Genomic DNA, 20,457 nt, shown 5'->3' on the forward strand with positions numbered 1-20,457 from the left:
AGGTTGGATTAGGGTCCATATCAACAGCCTCATTTCAACTTAGTTACCTCTTTAAAGGCCCTATCTCCAAATGCAGTTACATTCTAAGGTACTGGAGGTTAAGGCTTCAACATATGAATTTGAGGGGGGACACAATTCATTTCATTACAGTGACATTCCAGAAAACAGTTTGGACCTCTCCTCGCTCCCACGCCCAGTCCTTTCTAAGAGGTTTGTAGGAACCATGGCAATCTTGCTCCCTGGAAATTCTGCCAAGTTCTTTCTTCCCCTTCAACACTGATCTCTCCTTCAGTCCTCACCACACGTTCACTTGAGGGGCAAGAGGGGTTTCTTTTGTCATTGACTCTCACTAGGAAATTTTAAGTAATCCCCTGCAGGGGAGAAAAACAAATGACTGAAAAACATCACTTAAATGGCAAAAGAAGAGAGTTATTCAAAGGATGTGACCATCATTACCGCAGATTGTGAAATGAATAAAGTTTTCCGTAAAGCTGCCTTTATATTATACAGCCTCCCTGTTGGAGGAAATCTACTGAACCATCAATGCTGTAACACAAAATAGTTTGATGTAGTAGTTCTCTCAGGTGTATGCATGCCTTCGAGGAGTAACACAGTAAACAGAGGCCCAATGAGGAAATCCTGATAGTTAAATTTCCGGCACCTCAGACACTGACAGCACAGGTACTTGGCAGCAGGTAGGCCTTCCAGGAGCATCTGAACTCTTGGCACAAGGCAACCACTCCCACATACCACTCACCCTAGTTATGTTCCTCTAAGAGGATCCAAGGGCAAACGGTGCTCACATTCCCATCAGCTAGGATTGCTATTTGAAATTACCTCTAGAAAAGTTCCCAGAGATAAGGCCATTGGATTGGTCATTCCCACTGCAGAAGGTGTAAAAGTTTAAAACTCGCTCCTGAGAAGTTAGTCTACATTAAACGTGGCCAGGCTCCATCATTCAATGCCTGCTTTCAGGTGGGCACTAGCCTAAAATCAGACCCAGACATTTTTGTTTTTTCTTTCTATTATAATCTTGACAGAATGACAGACCACTAGACTTCCACCCAGGAGAGAGGTCCAGAATCAAACTCCTTCCCTGGGTAGAAGAGAAATTTTTCTTCTCCAGATTGTTTTCCCCTTTGCTTCTCATCCTTTCACAGATTTTGTTGTAAGTGCACAGGTCTTCAGTAAGAAATAATGGCACCTCGATTTATCCTGTTCAAAGACAGCGCCCAGGACTTCCTTAGGTTACTCTTGAAAAGTGGATATTTTTTTTTAAATTCCGTATAGAAATGAACTCTTGAATGGTAAAGAGGATTTCATGCACAGAGGCAGGGATTCAATGTGATGAGCCTTTAAAAATAAGGAGCGCTGCTTTGAAGATTATCTTTTCCTAATTTGTTGTAAGTTTCTTAGTACTTTTTCCCTAAACCTTGATATTTTTCAAAACTTTAGTTTTATTGATTTTTCTAAACAGCAGAAGAAACACCCTACCCCAAGTGTTTTAGTCCCTCATTCTCTCCACATACAAGTGTTTTCGAGGGATTGCCCTTCCTCGAAGAAGTGGTCTGTTTCCTTTGTCAGGAAAATGCTTTGAACTTGCTCTGTGACTGCTGGTTTCTGCTCTGATAGATCTATTCTTGGATAGAAGTTATGACTGAGTGGTATCCTGATATGGTTGAAAAAATCCACATTGGATCCTCATACGAGAAGTACCCACTTTATGTTTTAAAGGTATGTTGTGTGAAGAGTCGTTGACCTTTCAACTTTGGGGGATGTGTTAATTCTCCAGCAGTGCTTGTTATTACTTGGATTTTTTTTTTTTTGAGTTCTGGAAATATGTGTGTTATAAGTGTTCCTCAACTTTAATATCCAGCTATTTAGGGATTGGTTATTACCTTAAAATTTTTTTCCTTTACTAATGTAGTGTTGGTCTAACAGTATCAACTCTGTGACATAGATAAGCCATTTAACCTTCCTGGGCTTTAATGCCTACCTTCATAAAATGAGGGGAGTGGTCTAGATTAAATTTCAAATCCTGTTTTATTAACACCACCACCTCTGACTAACTGACTTAGGCAAAAAAAAAAAAAGAGTAGGGGAATCTGTGATTGAACAAATATTGACATTGATACAGTTTTTAGAACCAAAGAAAGAGTTGAACAGCGAAACTTAGGAAAGGATAGGAACCAGGGCAATGCTGGGATTTGGGGCAGCAGGGCTGATATGATAGCTTTTGCTTCAGTCACCACCTGTCTGGTTCTTTATTTTCAGTTGAATAAATTGGCCTTAGTAAAGTCAGTGAATGTGGCCACAGGAAGAATATTGGGAGCCGTGAAACTAAACTAATTCCTGCCTGTTAATTTCTAATTCAGCAGTTCTGTTTTTTTAACCACTCTTTCCCCCGAAGAAAAAAAATAAAAATAAATGAAAAAGAAGCTCTGGAAAACAATTTAATCATTGGAAAAATACATCCGATTTAGGAACATTTAATTTATACATAGTTTCCCAACATTATCTAAATTGTGATAGGTGGGCCTCTTCGATCATCCAAAGATAAGATTTTGACTCAGGATTTCTGGGTTTTCATCTGTTCTGACAAGAACTTGCAGTGCACACTCAAGGCAGACATAGGAAAATTGGGTCCTCTTGGCAGCCGAGTTGGTCAACCAGACTGGATCCACGTAATCATGGCCTACCCACCCATGACATTTACTTTCAGCCGTGTTGTGTGTACTCTTTGGAACTTGTGTTTCTGGGACCTAATGTACATGTTGGAGAACCATGCTTTCTGCATGCATTACTCCCAATCGTACTCAACCAAGGATGTGCACATCATGTGAGTCTCTGGGATTCCTCCATCTTCCCAGCGTCAGGACCGGCACCAAGAGTTTTAAACCCTAACCCTAACCAAGAGAATTTGCTCAGCACAAACAGAAGGTCGAGTAAGGCAACTAGTGCAGACAACTCAGGATTTCTTTTACACTGAATGGATTAAATCAGCTGGGTAGTTCTCCTCTTTGTACAATTTGACCCTTTGTGGCCAAAGCCATTTGACTTTCTCACTTGCCTTCTTATTGGATATCACGAGCCCCGGGTTAGTTAAGAAGAACCTCCCTGAGTGACGTAGATGGCAGTTTAAAAATCGAACTCTCTCTTTTTCTTGTTTTGGAATTCCAACCCCACATATTTGTTTGAGTTTGCAACACTCTTCTCTCTTCCCTCCATACTCTAACATGTGTGTCTAACTAATATTTAAAAGCAAATGAATTATGATTCATTTTGTTTGGAGGCGTTTTTGAGAATTCTTCTGAAGACATCAAAGCCTATCATGGAGGAAAGGTGGGGAGTCCTTATTCCAGAAAGCTGGCAGCTCCACTAGTCCCCCAGATGGTAAATCAAAATGAGGCCCCTGTCCCCAGACCTGGTGGTAATAAATTGGCGTGAAGCTAGATGTGTGCTTATTTTGGGGTGACATAGGGAAATAATCTAGACATTAAGAGTGTGCACCCGGGGAAAATGGTGAGGGAATCCAAGTTTATCTTGGACCACTGGCTTTCCTCTCCCAAGCCTTTCTCTGTCCCACCCCTCCCACAGAAAGCTGTGTACCCAACACATAACCACTTAATTCTAACTAGAGTGTGAAGGTATGGCCTGAAACACTAGTTCTCTGCTGTCTACTTCTACACCCACCTCATGCAGCTCTGGTATCGCAAGGGGATTGTGAGGGAATAAAAAGAGCTTTACACAAGACTAAATCAACTTCAATAAAAAATTTTAAACATTAAAAAAAATAAAAGTTAAAGAAAAAAGAGTTTTAAATCGAGTCCTGGCTTCAGACCTCAGTCCCAACCCTCACCAGCTATGTGACCTTAGCTACTATCCTTAAATTACACCAGCTTTTAATTTCCCTTGAGAATTCTCAAAGGCATGCAGAGAATAATACGTATTTCATAGATTTGCTAAAAGGATTAAGTAGAAGCACTATATATATGGAAGTTATTATCCTGAAGCGTCTTATTACTGTTTTTTGATTTTCTCTGTGCAGGTTTCTAGGAAAGAACAAAGGGCCAAAAGTGCCATGTGGATTGACTGTGGAATCCATGCCAGAGAGTGGATCTCCCCTGCTTTCTGCTTGTGGTTCATAGCCTCTGTAAGTATTCACATTCTCTTAAGCCAGAGTTTCCCAATATGTGGCCTAAGACCACTTGCGTCAGAATCATCTGGCCTGTTTATTAGATGCATTTTCCCAGGTCACATCCTAGAATTCGTGACTTAAAATGTCTGGAGGTGAGACTTGGGTATCTACAATCTTCACAATCTTCTCAGGTGACTTTTATGCATATCAAGTTTGAGAACCAAGACTTTAAGCATTTAAATTACACTAAAGATTGTCTGTCTTATCCTTTCTGCATTTCTGGCTGGTGCTAAACACTGGAACATAATTAAGAAATAGTATGCCATTGTGGTATGTTTCCTAAGTAAAGGAAAGAACTGAAGCAATTATTGGAATTGAGTCCCAATGAATTTTTTTCTTTTGATTTGAATTATGCAGATATCTTTTGCCACATTCTACCCTTAGAAATTGAACATAAAGCAACATTACAGAGAAGATCGTATTATCCCATATATCATAATGGGGAATTTTGTCCCCGAAGAAGGCCTCGGCATCAAAAAATCCATATATGAGACAAAGAGTACACCATAAAAGTAAAAATTATAATGACTGTAAACCTCTATAATAAATGAAAACCGTTCAGAAAATGTTTGCAAATCATATATATGATCGGGGACTCATATCCAAGATATATAAATAACTTTTACAAATAAACAGTAAGAAGACAAGTAAAAGACAATTTTGAATGGGCAAAATATCTGAAAGGACAATTCTCCAAAGAAGGTATACAAATAGCCAATAAGCATTATGAAAAGATGCTCAACATCATTAGTCATTAGGGAAATATGAATCAAAACCACAATGAGATACCACTTCATACCCACCAGGATGGCTAAAATTTTAAAAAGACAGATAATAGCAAATATTGGTAAGAGTGTGGAAAAATTGGAACTCTCATCCATTGCTGTTGGGATCACAAAAAGGTGCGGACACTTTAGAAAATGGTTTGGCAGTTCCTCAAAAGTTTAAGCATAGAGTTACCATTTGACCCTGCAATTCCACTCCTAGGTGTATAGCCAAGAGACTTGAACACGTATGTTTACAAATGTTCAAAGCAACATTATTCATAAGTCAAAAAGTGGAAACAATCCAAACATCCATCAACTTATGAGTGGATAAATAAAATGTGGTATATCCTTACAATGGAATACCATTCAGCAATGAAAAGGAATGAAGTACTGATTCAACATGGATGAATCTTGAAAACATTATGCTAAGTGATAGAAGCCAGACACAAAAGGCCATATATTTTATTATTCCACTTACATGAAATGTCCAGAATGGGCAAATCCACAGAGACAGAAAGTTGATTAGTGGTTGCCAGGGTGGAGGAAGAGGAGAAAGGAGAAGGGGGGTAATTCCTAATGGCTAAAGGGTTTTTGGTTTTTGGTGTTGGTCGGCGGGGTGATAAAAATATTCTACAATCAGAGAGTGGTGATGGTTGCATACCTCTGTGATATAAAATCCACTGAATTGTGCACTTAAAAATGGTGAATTTTCTGGCATGTGAATTATATCTCAATAAAGCTGTTAAAAGCTAGGCACCCCTTCCTCTGGGATTTCAGCTGCAACCACACATGAAGGTAGGGCTTGACACACAGAGTATAGGCTATATTTCAGCCCTCACTCTAAACAGCCCTCACTCTAAACATCTCAAAATTTTTTAAATAAAAAATAGACTAAGTTTAGTGGATGTTAACTAGATGGATATTAACTAGACTTAGTGTGGTGATCACTTCACTATATAGACAAATTTTGAATCATTATATTATACACCTTAAATTAATACAGTTGACCCTTGAACAATGCAGGGGTGAGGGGTGCCAACCCTCCCTACGCTTGAAAATCCATGTATAACTTTACAGTCAGCCCTCCATATCCGCAGTTCTGCATCTGTGGATTCAATGAGCTGCAGATCATGCAGTACTATAAAAATCTGAAAAAAATCTGCATACAAGTGGACCCACACAGTTCAAACCTGTGTTGTTCAAGGATTATATGTTAATTATACCTCAGTTAAAGAAGAAGACACAGACTAAGTTTAGAAGGACATAAAAGATATATCATCAAATATACTTGGTTTAATTTGTAGGTAATTCGTTTCCATGGGCAAGAAAATCTGCCTACCAGTCTTCTGAGGCACATGGATTTCTATGTTATGCCAGTGGTTAACGTGGATGGTTATGACTACACATGGAAAAAGGTAGGTGATGGTAAAGAAAACAAAATAGAGGATACAGGATACATAGGCTGAATTATTTATAGAATCCTGGACCTTGGCATAATGGTTTTATTATGAAAAAATTTTTTTACTTCATTATGGAAAAGTTCAAACATATATGAGTGGGAATAATTGTATGGTAAACTCCTATGTACCCATCACACAGCCAATCAACTCACAGCCAATCTTTTTTTTTTTTTTAGCCAATCTTTTCTCATCTATATCCCCAACTCCCTTCTATCTTACCCATATTATTTTGAAGCAAATCTCAGATACCATATCATCAATAAATATTTCAGTATGCCTCTCTAAAAGAGGTCTTAAAAAAATAATGGTACAATTATACCTAAAAATGAACAATAATTATTTACTAGCATAAGATTTCCAAGCAGTGTTTAAATTTCCAATTGTATCATAACTTTTTAAAAAGTTTATTTCTTTGGTTCAGGATCCAAATAGGCTAATATATTGTGATTGGTTTATAGCTTTTATTTTTATTTTAATCTGTAGATTCTCTCTCCATCTCTCTTTTCCTCTATTTCCTTGCAATTTTTTCATTGAAGAAAAGAGCTTCCTGTTGTCTGGATTTGCTAATTGCTTTGCCATGTTTCTTTGTCCTCTGTATTTTCTAAAACTTGATATTTGGATTCCAGAAGCTTTATAAGATTCAGGTTTGACGTTTTTGGCAAAACTACTTCATTGTGATAGTATGTTCTCCCAACAGGAGGTGCACAATGTCTGGCTGTATCTCTTTTTGTGATGTTAGCTACCTTGATGTGCAGTACCTACATCCATTCATTCTTACTAGGAATCGTTTGAATGGTATTTTGATTGTAAAATCATGAATTACAAGAATTAGAACAGCATTCTAACCGAACGTGCATTGTAGCAGAATTGCGTTCTAACCAATATGCGAATTTAATCCTAGTACCCTTTAACTCAATCATGAACGTAAGTATGAATATCATGGTCCGTCTCGTCTGTACTGGAAACCATTACTATTTCTAATCCATCAACATCATGATTCATGTAAAATTACTCAAACCATATGAAGTACAGTCCTTCCTAATTTAATGTGAGGCACGTGAAAACATAGTTGAACATATATGAAAAACCTACTTGAATAGCACATACAAACACTAAGGGGAATGAGAATGATTGCAGTGATTAGATACATAGGAATTATACAGGAATTATTTTATGTAGAGGGTAATTTAAGCAGAAGAGATAGGAATAGTGAAGGAGATTGATGAAAAAGTCATCTCAGGGAAGACAAATACTGTGAGTAAAACGTTTGTCCGTAGGAGTGAGCAAACCCTGAACTAAGTAAATGAGAAATACCTAGTATAGTACCTAACACAAAATTGGTGTTCAATAAATGGTCACATTTGTAGGTTGCTATTACAATGAATTTATGCCTTCACTGGAATCACAGTGGAATTCAGCCACCTTTTAGATATTCTTACTCCCCAACTGTCCTTTGTATCTTAACTCCACCAATTAGTCCCTGAAGTATGAGAACTTGATTTCCTCAGAACAACTGTTGCTACCAGAGTCACAGGTCTGGGGTTGGAAGCAGACTGGGAGGCTTGGCAAAAGTGTTGGTGGAATAGGGAAAAGTGTGCCATGTCATCCCAACCCAGAACTTAAAACAAAGTCTGTGCAACTGTTTACATGATCAAATTCCCGGATTACCCCAAGAACCCAATGGAGTATTTGCATTACGTTTAAAAACCAGAGTTGAATCAGTACAATCAAAGGAGCCATCAGGCTAGAGGTGTCTGCACAGCTCTGCCTCCTAAAGGTTTTTTTGTGTTTTTTTTGCGGTATGTGGGCCTCTCACCACTGTGGCCTCTCCCGCTGCAGAGCACAGGCTCCGGATGCGCAGGCCCAGCGGCCATGGCTCACGGGCCCAGCCGCTCCGCGGCACGTGGGATCTTCCCGGACCGGGGCACGAACCCGCGTCCCCTGCATCTGCAGGTGCACTCTCAACCACCGCGCCACCAGGGAAGCCCCTCCTATAGGTTTTAAGTGAGTGTTGAATTCAATCTAAAGAGAGCATGGAAACTCATGACTCAACAATTTTGTATTATAATCATCAAGCTTGCTAAAAGACTTGATCTTAATTATTCCCACCACAAAAAAGAGATGATAATTTATGTGACATGATAGAGGTGCTATCCCCCAAATGGCAATCATATTACAATATGTAAATGTATCAAATCAACATGTTGAACACCTTAAATTTGTGCAATGTTATATGTCAAACACATTTCAATTAAAAAAATGACTCATAGTTTTAATTTGAGTTGAAACACCAAGTTATTTTACTTTTCACAGAAGGAACTTAAAATGACAATGCATAAAATTAAAGGAAACAAGGCCAAATAAGAAGGCCAGCAAGCAGCCTAGCAAAACCAAATGAAATGGTTTTTTTGTATAGGTCAAAGCTCATGAAATATCACCATTTCAGGTGATTCAAGTTTGAGTGAACCCAGCTGAGACCTGGATAGAACAGGGGCTATGCAAGAAGTACTGTGAAGACAGTGACAGGATAAAGAGATGGAGTTGAAGGAGAGAAACACAACACTGTCCACTTAGGCTTTAAAAGTCGTGTCTTTCCTGAACTGCAAACATGGCTGCCCTGGTTACCTGTGTTTTGTTTATTTAGAATCGAATGTGGAGAAAGAACCGTTCTTTTCATGAAAACAATTCTTGCATTGGAACAGACCTGAACAGGAACTTTGCCTCCAAACACTGGTGTGGTAGGTTGTTTGCTTTATTTCTAACAAATGTCTCTTCATTCAAAAGGTGGTATTCCTAAAAGCTCATTAATTCAAACTGATTAGAGGGGAGGCCTATCTGAATCAGAAGATAATTTAGATAAGAAACTTTTTGGTTAAACGTAGTGCTATGAAGTTTGACTCAGATCAGCAAAACACCCTTACCCTGTTCCTCCCTGCCATATCCATACCTTTAAAGAAGGAAGTTGGATTAGTTCTTTAAGGTCCCTTCTAACTTCAAAATTCTAAAATTCTATTTCTCTGAAATCATAAGGAAGTGACCACTAAATTTCCTACTTTCATCATCAAATAGCATTCATTATGAGGATATCAAAGGCTAGGGTTGGGTGAGTACCTCCTATTTTCAATTGCTTTGGAAAATATTGACTTCTATAGTGCTGCAAAACATTTAGTGGGTTTTTTTTCCCTTTGGCTTGTGGGATCTTAGTTCCCCAACCAGGGATTGAACCCATGCCCCCTGCAGTGGAAGTGTGGAGTCCTAACCAATGGACCATCCTGGAATTCCCAGAACATTTTGTTTTGTATTCACTATTCACTTTCTTAAGTTCTTTCTTTCATGAATATCGTAAAGAGAAACTTGTGTCCAGCACCGTGGGAGCTCCTTGTTCCTTGATTCCAATGAGTTAAGACACTCAGTGAACACTGATTTAGGCATTTGGGGATATTGTCTGCTCTCAAGGAGGTAGGTGTTAGTTCACCACCCCCTCACTATGTTTCATAGTTACTACATTTAAGAAACGACTACAAAGCAACACTAAACTTAACGACTGAGCTGGAATCAGCCATATTTTTGGAGGTGGGAGCATGTAACAACAAGGGAGCACAGCTACTGAAACCACAGAAACATCCTCTTCCTCCCATTCCTTTACTCTACACAGTCCTAGGTACATGATCTTCTGTATTTCCTTTTAAAAAAAGAAGTGAAAATTCATGATTTTGAACATTTCATCATTATCCCAAAGTAGATATGAAAACTTTTCGGTCGAGTACTTACCTTTTCTCTTCATTTCCTCCTTCCTGTAAGTCAGAAACCCCATGAGGGCAGTGACCACTATCCATTACCTAGTGCAGTACCTGACACACTGAGGGGTCTCTGAAAGCTATTCAAATGAACATGTGCATGAAATTTGTTGTTTTAAGAGAGCTACAGATAAAGTAAGTAAACAGAGGAAAGAACAGTTGATCCTGCCTCAGGCTAAAGGGAATCACTTAGTGGTTTCTTCGTAAGAGGCCGTTGTTAAGATTATTCAGTAAAAGTGCCCACTGAGCATTCTTTCATGTGTTTGTTGGCAATCTGTATATCTTCTTTGGAGATCATTAATCATTAGAGAAATGCAAATCAAAACTACAATGAGATATCATCTCACACCGGTCAGAATGGCCATCATCAAAAAAATCTAGAAACAATAAATGCTGGAGAGGGTGTGGAGAGAAGGGAACACTCCTGCACTGTTGGTGGGAATGTAAATTGATACAGCCACTATGGAGAACAATATGGAGGTTCCTTAAAAAACTAAAGATAGAACTACCATACGACCCAGCAATCCCACTACTGGGCATATACCCTGAGAAAACCATAATTCAAAAAGAGTCATGTACCAAAATGTTCATTGCAGCTCTATTTACAATAGCCAGGACATGGAAGCAACCTAAGTGTCCATCAACAGACGAATGGATAAAGAAGACGTGGCACATATATACAATGGAATATTACTCAGCCATAAAAGGAAACGAAATTGAGTTATTTGTAGTGAGGTGGATGGACCTAGAGTCTGTCATACAGAGTGAAGTAAGTCAGAAAGAGAAAAACAAATACAGTATGCTAACACATATATATGGAATCTAAGGGAAAAAAAAAAGGTCATGAAGAACCTAGGGATAAGACGGGAATAAAGACACAGACCTACTAGAGAATGGACTTGAGGATATGGGGAGGGGGAAGGGTAAGCTGTGACAAAGTGAGAGAGTGGCATGGACATATATACACTACCAAACGTAAAATAGATAGCTAGTGGGAAGCAGCCGCCTAGCACAGGGAGATCAGCTCGGTGCTTTGTGACCACCTAGAGGGGTGGGATAGGGAGGGTGGGAGGGAGGGAGGTGCAAGAGGGAAGAGATATGGGAACATACGTGTATGTATAACTGATTCACTTTGTTATAAAGCAGAACCTAACACACCATTGTAAAGCAATTATACTCCAATAAAGATGTTAAAAAAAAAAGTGCCCACTGAGGTGTAAAGACTGCCACAGCAGTGATAATTGGGCAGGGAGCCAGAGAAACAGCAACTAATATAAAAGACCTCTGAATAAATAGAGCTGACAGTTGCTAAGTGCTGGGCGGTTTATATATTCCATCCCGTGAGTTTCATTATCTACACATCATAGATGAAGAAACCCAGACTTTAAAAGGTTAAGTCCCTTGCTCAAGAGCACAGAGCTAGGAAGTGGCAGAGCTGGGATATAAAGCCAGGCCGACTAACTCCAAGTTTGTTGAAATTCTTCTAAGTCTGACAATCACTCTTCAGTTATCAGTTCCCTTTTGGAGCTTCTTTCATCCGCAAGCTCTTTTGCTGCTCTATTTTACTTAATGTTTTTCGTGGTAAAACTAGCATTACCTGGGCTTCCTTAGTGGCGCAGTGGTTGAGAGTCCGCCTGCCGATGCAGGGGACACGGGTTCGTGCCCCGGTCCGGGAGGATCCCACATGCCGCGGAGCGGCTGGGCCTGTGAGCCATGGCCGCTGAGCCTGCGCGTCCAGAGCCTGTGCTCCGCAATGGGAGAGGCCACGACAGTGAGAGGCCCGCGTACCGCAAAAAAAAAAAATAAAAAGAGAGAAAGGCAGGCTCTGTAAGGATAATAAGGATCATGGAGTAGCCCATGGAACCCAAGGACTAGGATGCAGGCAGACTTCGGAAACAGACTAGAACTGGGCCTGAGGCACTATAGGGAGCTCAATGGCTCCTTTCTTTCCCCACCTCATCTCTGCAATGCACACTGGCCTTCTCTGTGTCCCAATCCATGTGACGACAATGATGATGATAATGCTGATAAACAAGTTATTAAACACTCAGTATATGCCAGCACTGGGAAAAGCATTTTATAATTTATCCATTTAGTAGATAAGGAAATTGAGGTATAGATAAGTTTAAAAAAATCAAGATTGACTTGCCTCTTAGGGCATGCCCAATAATTCTACTCTTTCTCAATCACTCTAGAAGATTGATTGAAATGCAGGTGAGTGATAAACAGCTTAAACGCCAAAATAGAAGACTAGAACTTTTAAAAATTACTGTTGTCTTAACAATTGGCGGTGCCTTACTGGCACTTTAAAAAAATAAAATAAAACAGAAATATATTTGAAAGGAAAACTTCCAACATGTTAAGAGTTGACAGTGCCAGATGCCCCTCTTGTGCCACACGTGTTTTGTAAAATGTAAAATTCCCATTGAGTGAAAAGAATTTGTCTTGCTTGGTTGCTTTGGGAAGCCAGAGAGCATATGGGTATTCAGATTTCCTGCCGGGCCACAGAAGTTCTGTTGATATTGCATAGAATGGGGATTCCAAACAGTCCTTATAATGGAAGTCTAAAAGTAGTGTCCAATTTAAGGCCTCATCTTTCATTACCGTTATTTATTCCTATAAAGGACTAATTTAGATTACATCAACTTTTGACTTATTGGTTAAAAAAAATTACCCAAGCCATATAGCTATTAAATGGCAAAGACAAGATTGAAATCAAGTGATGGGGTAATTAACAATATGATACATAGCCTCTTATTGTAAAGAATGGTTATCACCAATGGTGCCCAATTTGAGTCTCCTAAAATAAGAGCATTGACTTCACAGGTTTGCCGTAAAGATTAAATGAGATATCGCCTGTAAGTCTTAGCAGAGTTCCTGACAGATAGCTTGTGTTCTTTGGATGTCAGCTGGTGATGTTATTGCTGTTATCTTCTTTGTTTTCAAGAGAGTCGCTTGACTGAAACTAGAATCTGCATCTTGATTTCAAGTTATCAGTGGAGGGATTCCGAATGGCAAAAGACAAGTGAGGGACCCAAATTGGGGCTAATAAACGGTTTCCAGGAGGGAAGAATCTTTCTGGGTCAGAGGTGGCTCCCTGGGGCTCTACCGCTGTGAATTACGTACAGAGGAGAGAAGTGATGGGAGTCAGGCTACCATCCGAAGTGATGTTTCGTATAATTTCTCAAACGAATGAACACATATCAGTCTAGCACCAAATATCGCCATTCCGTTTTACTTACTAAACCACTTTAGCAAGTTAGAAGTAGCACTGAAGGCAGACTTACATATTCTGAGTTCTCAAATGAGACTTTTATGGGCTGGATTAATTAGTGATTTTTAAGCTACACATATCAGAAAAACCAAACTTACAATGATGAAAGAAAATGGGGTTTATTTTTCTCTTGTAACCACAAGTTTGGAGGCAGAGCTGCCATTTCTGAGACTCTCTTAGCCACTTTCTCGGGGCTGCAAGATGGCTGCCCTCAGGCAGCAGCTGTTGGATGGCTTGCTATGAGGGCATGTAAATATTGGAATTCAAAATAAACATAAACAACATTTAGGGGACATTAGAAATATGTTCTTTACAGAGCTCGAGTGAATCCATTTATCTAAAAATGTTACACCCTATATATTAGGAGAATACATGGTCAGGGAGATCACAAATTACAATAGGTTGCATATCTACTTATGATTCCACTCCATCAATTTCACTACAGAGGAAGGTGCCTCGAGTTTCTCGTGCTCGGAAACCTACTGTGGACTTTACCCTGAGTCGGAACCAGAAGTGAAGGCAGTGGCTGATTTCCTGAGAAGAAATATCAACCACATTAAAGCTTATGTCAGCATGCATTCATACTCCCAGAAGATAGTGTTTCCATATTCCTATAGCAGAAGCAAAAGCAAAGACCACGAGGAACTAGTAAGTGCCGCTTAATTAATTTTCTCATTAGCATTTCAGAAGTAAAACAATACATAGTTCAGGAATCAAAAACTGTGGGGAAAAATGTTCTGTAGAGGACAAAGGGGAATAGATGCTTTATATCTTGATCTAACATTTCTGAGAGTCACCCTAGGTCAGGGTTCATTGAGAGATTGTAAAGGACTGAGCCTTATTTTGAGGACATGAACTTCCGTCGAGCAGAGGGGCTCTCTAGGAAAATGTCAGACTAGCTCTTGGAACCTCAGGAGGGAACCAGTCTACCTTGACCTAATCTACATATGAAGCCATATGAACAAGGACAAGGACAAGGCTTTCTGGAATTATTGGTCTGTTTGTAGGTGCTAGCTTTCTACAACAGCCCGCCACAGATCAAGTCTTAGCACAATACTTATCGATTTGATACTAGCATTGGGAATTGTTTATACACTGACCTTCCTAACTTGCAGGGGTTTGGTCCTATTAAAAGCAACTCCAATTTCAGCATTGAGGCAAGACCTCCCTCCTTTTGTGGAATGCAGTGGATGATACAGTGAGTTCAAAGAGGACTCGCAGTTGGCTACCCCCTCATCACTTTTTGGTCCCAGATATTCTATGCTTGGGTTAATGGCAAAGGATGCAAGGGTTCTTGATGGATTGTGGCTAGGTTTGGACAAATCCTCATCCCAGATGCTCTCTAGACAATGGAAGTGCTATGGCAACAGTCCACTTCTTGCCCAAGGTCTGATCTTTATGTACTGGTTTGTTTCTTATTGACTTGTTTTGATCTGGTTCTCTTAACAGAATAAACTATAGCCACATTAGGGGCTAGCAATTCCTGATGACAAATATAAAGTTATTTGCAGTTGCTAAGAATAACTCATTTAAAACAGAAACATCCTTGATACTTATGATTCCTTTTTCCTCTCAAGGGAAAACTTTTAAGGAAAGTTCCTTTATTGGTGTTATCTTTGAAGAAGTGAGAGGATATTCATCATGATCTGGAAATAGACTTAGTGTGATTTTGAATTATTTTTGGATTACTATCATCACAAGTGTTTGTTGAGAGTTATTATGTGTAAAATACTGTGTTGATGGACATTGAAAGAAGCATCAGGTAGGACCCTGCCCTTTAAGAGAATATGAAATGGTTAGGGAGCTCAGCCATTAGCAATTGTTACAGATAGCTGTACTGTAAGGTATAGTAACTACTAAGTAAGTGACACAGATGGTACAACTCACTTCTGACTGGATAACTAGGAGTGGCCTCATTAATTCATTCAGAAGGAAACAGATAAGTGAGGGGATAAAGTCCCTGTCCAGAGGGCTTATAATCTATTAAGGTGTGACATACTGTAAAGAAAAAGGAATGATAAAAGCGCCAGTGAAGTGAAGGAACAGGCACAATTCCAGCCAGATACTGAAAGATAGGATTTCTGTAAGTGGACCCGGAGGGGAAGACTTTCTAAGCTGAGACCAAGGTTCTCCCCACAGGAAGTATGTTCAGGGGAATGTAGGGTCAAAAAAAGGAAGTTGATCCCTCAGAAAGTAGATGAGGTCAGCCTGTGAAGGAGAGGTCACCTAGTCTGAATGTCAGAATCAATTTACATTTTATTCCGTAGATGGGGGGGGGGGTTCCGTTAAAACTTTTGAGCAGAGGAATGGCACAACATCATATCCACTGATATTCCTCAGGTCCTTCAAGGGAGGGACAGTGAATACCATGATGTAGTGCCAATTTCAGAAAAGATCTGCATAAGCTAGAAACAAAAATAGTGGAACAGGGGACTTTGTTACTATCCTGCAGCACACCAGGGATGTAAACTGTTTTATTTGATGAGGCTTTGGGCGGTATTAGACATTTTACACGAAAAGGAAATAGAGTTTGTGAGAAGAATGAGGAGGGAATCATACATTGCTGACATACGTGTATCGTTTAGAGAAGCTGGTTTTAAAGTTTGGTGACGATTTTGTCTAGCTGTTTGCCTTTGAAATATAGTTAGACTTTGTTTTACAGTATAATTTTGTTACATATACTTTGTTTTACGAAATAAATGAATTCCTAAAGAAGGCGTATGAGAATTATTTTTTCTGCAACTTAAATAAAATTTCAATATATTGGAAGAGTCTGTGTCTAAAGCCACCCAACTGTGATTTCCGTAAAGAGAAAAACATTTTTAAAAGTTAATTTATTCTTCTCAATTTATCTCTTGGATAAATGCAGATTTTTTCATATATACAATTCTCCCCACACCCCGGCTCTATTGAGATATAATTAATTGACATAACATTGTGTAAGTACAAGGTGTACAATGTGACGATTTGATACACGTATATATTGTGAAATGATTACCACAACAAAGTTAATTAACACGTTCGTCACCTCACATAATTAGTTTCTTTCTTTGTGGTGAGAACACTTAAAATCTACTCTCTTAGCAACTTTCAAGTATATAATACAGTATTGTTAGCTATAGTCACCAGGCTGTATTTTAGATTCTCAGAACTTACTCGTCTTATAACTGGAAGTTTGTATCCTTTGACCAGCATCTCCACATTCTCCTCCCTCCACCACCCCCAGCCCCTGGCAACAACCATTCTGCTCTCTATTTCTTCATATATACAGTTTGATTGAATAAATATATGATTGGGTTTTTGTGTTTTTTTAAGAAACTGCTACCTGTCTTGTTTTAAAGCTGTACATTAACTGAAATTCCATATCTTATTGATTTCAGTCTCTAGTGGCCAGTGAAGCAGTCCATGCTATTGAAAATACTAATAAAAATACCAGATATACACATGGCAGTGGTTCAGAAAGTTTATGTAAGTATTTCTTCTTAAGATCTTAGGGGACTGTGAGGTACTAAGGAAATTTGTGTTTGGTTTTTCTGTGTGGATTTAATTTTTCTAAGTGGAATCTTTAAACATGGTCCCATGTAAAACAATTGGATTATAACAAAATTGGAAGCATGATAGCTATGACAGTACTGAACAAGGCTATATTAATACATAAATATACTAAAAAGAAACCAAAATGATACTTAAGAAATTATGCTCAGTGCTATAGAGTAGGGATTATAGAATTGGTATCACACTAGTTGAGTGAGACAGAAAAAGTCATAAAGGGTCAAAAGAATGTTTAAGATGCCCAGGGCCACCATGTAAGGTTGTGCAGGTTGAACACTGTACAAATCTAGGAATACCATTTACATTAGATGCTTTTTTAGTGGCAACCTGTGTCCAAGAGTATAGCTCACGGCACACTACAGTTGAATGTCCTTTGTTTGTATCACACTGATGGAACATGTGTGTGGCAAGCTCTTAACAAATATTTTAAATTAATTTCTGCTGGGAGATATTTGTTGAGGGACTCCTTTGTATCCACAGTGGGATAACAGACAATTTTGCTGTTTTTGAAACTGGAAGGGGAGATGGGAGAAGAGAAACAGAAAATAAGCATGTAACAAGGTGTCAGCGAACTATAACCCATAGGCCAAATCCAGCCCACTGCTTGTTTTTGGATAGCCTGTAAGCTAAGAATGGTTTTTCCATTTCTTAAATGGTTGAAGAAAACCAAAAGAAGAATAAGATTTTGTGACATGCGAAAATTACGTAAAATTCAAATTTCAGTGTCCACAAATAAAGCTTTATTCAAACACAGCCACACTCATTCATTTGCATATTGTCTATATAGCTTTCAGGACAGTGGAGTTGAGTAGTTCTGACATAGACTATGTGGCCCTCAAAGCCTAAAATATTAATTATCTGGTCCTTCACAGAAAAAGTTCGCCAATCTCCGATGTAAACAATTAAATAGTAAAATATAGTGTAATCCCATTGATAAGTGAACAACATAATATTAGCGTATAGGTTTGAAAATGACTGCCTGAGAGAGAGGCAGCTTAGCTCAGGTGGCCTGGAAAGGTCTTCCTAGGTAGGTGACATGTCTGGGAGACCTACCCAGTAAGTGGCTGCCAAACAAAGGTGTGGGAAAAAACCAGGGAGAGGAAATGGCATGTGAAGAGGCTTTGAGATAATATGTGCCAAGTCCCAGAGTTTCCTTTAACAGGTATGATTTATAGGGGGATAAAAACACATTCATATTAATAATCACATCCATATTATTTTCAGTAAATTACTTGAGCACCAAAGGTCTATTAGTAGAAAGTCCAGAATCTTCCTTTTCCTCCTCAATCATCCCAAATTATCTCAGGACAAACTGAGGCCAGATTGGTCCACGTGGTGTCTCTGTCTCTTGCTGTCACTGGTCTATCTCTGCCTTTGCTGACCCAGGTCCTTGCTCTGGGTCACAACTTCCTTTCATAATTCAGAGCTTTCTTGATTCCCATCCTCTCTCTCCTGTTGTTCCCCAAAGCATGACCATAGTGCCTCAGGGCTGGAGGCACTTCTAGAGCAACTTCTTGTTTTGACGAAATCATTCCATCTCCAGGCATGCATTCATTCAATACAAATCTGTGTGTGTGTGTGTGTGTGTGTGTGTGTGCGCGCGCGCGCGCATGCGTGCGCACGTGTACATAAGTATAAAAAAAATTCTGGAAGAATAAATGCCAGATATTAATAATAGCTATCAGAAATATTTGCTGAATGAATAACAACTAATCCACTGTTGATGGATATTTTTCAATACTTCAGTATAAACAGTGCTTCAGTAAACACCTTTGTCATTAATTCAAGTATAGGTATTGGAAGGAGGAAAAATGATCACTTTGCATATTATATGAGTGTCTACCTGGAAAACACAAAAATAGAGTAACAAAGAGTTGAGTAAGGTGGCTGACTATGAACTAAATATAAACGAATCTATAACTTACTCATATACCAAAAACAATCAGGAAGAAAGTAAAATGGAAAAAAGATCCTACTGCCCCCCCCAATATACATGTATACACATGCAGACGTGTACATATAGATACATACATACATATATAGATTCATTGTTAAATGTATATATGTGCGCACACAAATCCATATGATCTCTATGAAAAACCTAGAAAACTTTACTGGTGTACATAAATGAAGACAAATAAAAGGAGAAACCCACTATGGTTTTGAGTGGAAAAGCAATACAAAAAAAAGTGCTAGTCATTCTAAATTAGTTTGTATATTTAATGCAGTCCCAATGAACACTTAAATGACTTTGAACTTCATTTGAAAGAATACATTTGGTAGAAGAGCTTGTAAAATTCTGAAAAATAAGATTAATAAAAGAGAATTTGCTCCAACCATGTATTAAAACACATTATAAACCTGTCATAGTTGCAGGGGTTTTTTGTTTTAATTATACTAATTATAAAGACACAAAGAAGCAATTATGGATAAACAAGAAGGTTCAATGTAAAGGAACTGAGCCTGGAAGTGACATCATTAGAAGGGAATAGTGAGTACAGAAAGACACTCAGATATATAAGATCTAGAATCTCATAAAGAAGGCATTTCAAACAGTTAAGAATGTTAGACATTGTTCAATTAATAGGGTTGGAAAAACTGGTGAGTTACTTAGAAAAAAATTGTACTTAGATTACTAACATGTCTTTCTCCAAAATAAATTCCAGATACATAAAATATTTTAACATAAAAACACTGCCATAAACCAAGTTGAAGCCTAAATGACCAAATAAGAAAAAAAAATTCTCCACATATTACACAGGGCTAATAACACTAATGCTGCTTTTATAAGTAATCTATAAAATGAATCAAGAAGAAAACTGAGCAAAGACAATTGATAAAAATATAAAGATGGTCAATAAATATACCAAAAAAATGTTCAATTCACTGATAATCTAACATAAAGACAATTTGATATTATTTTTCACCCACAAAATTGCCAGAAATGTATAATTCACATGGATGGTATGGGAATGGAGCATGGGCATATTCATTCATACCCTGCTAATGGAGGTATAAATTAGTTCAATTCTTTTGAAGGCTATTTGGCAACGTGCAGCACAACAGCACAACGTGCAGCTCTCCAAATAAATAATTATTAAAATTAATTACATCCAGCTTTACAGAGCAACGCTATGAGATCATTAAAAATGATAAGGTAGGGCTTCCCTGGTGGTGCAGTGGTCAAGAATCCACCTGCCAATGCAGGGGTTATGCGTTCGAGCCCTGGTGCGGGAAGATCCCACAAGCCACGGAACAGCTAAGCCTGTACGCCACAACTACTGAGACCATGTGCCACAACTACTGAAGCCAGCGTGCCTAGAGCCCATGCTCTGCAACAAGAGAAGCCACTGCAGTGAGAAGCCTGCACACCGCAACTAGAGAAAGCCCGCGCGCAGCAAGGAAGACC

The 20,457-nt window shown here is 38.8% G+C and overlaps 1 protein-coding gene across 1 annotated transcript in view; it reads left to right on the forward strand.

The window, feature by feature from the left end:
- The window catches only part of CPB2 (carboxypeptidase B2), a 38,526-nt gene that overhangs the window by 17,323 nt on the left and 746 nt on the right, over window positions 1–20,457 (forward strand). The window contains exons 5-10 of the mRNA XM_065895893.1: window positions 1,633–1,734; window positions 4,049–4,153; window positions 6,270–6,380; window positions 9,070–9,163; window positions 13,942–14,144; window positions 16,877–16,964. Coding sequence (XP_065751965.1) covers window positions 1,633–1,734; window positions 4,049–4,153; window positions 6,270–6,380; window positions 9,070–9,163; window positions 13,942–14,144; window positions 16,877–16,964 — 703 coding nt within the window. The remainder of the gene's footprint in view (window positions 1–1,632; window positions 1,735–4,048; window positions 4,154–6,269; window positions 6,381–9,069; window positions 9,164–13,941; window positions 14,145–16,876; window positions 16,965–20,457) is intronic.

Source organism: Phocoena phocoena, chromosome 18 (assembly GCF_963924675.1).
Source record: "Phocoena phocoena chromosome 18, mPhoPho1.1, whole genome shotgun sequence".
NCBI classification, from domain to species: domain Eukaryota; kingdom Metazoa; phylum Chordata; class Mammalia; order Artiodactyla; family Phocoenidae; genus Phocoena; species Phocoena phocoena.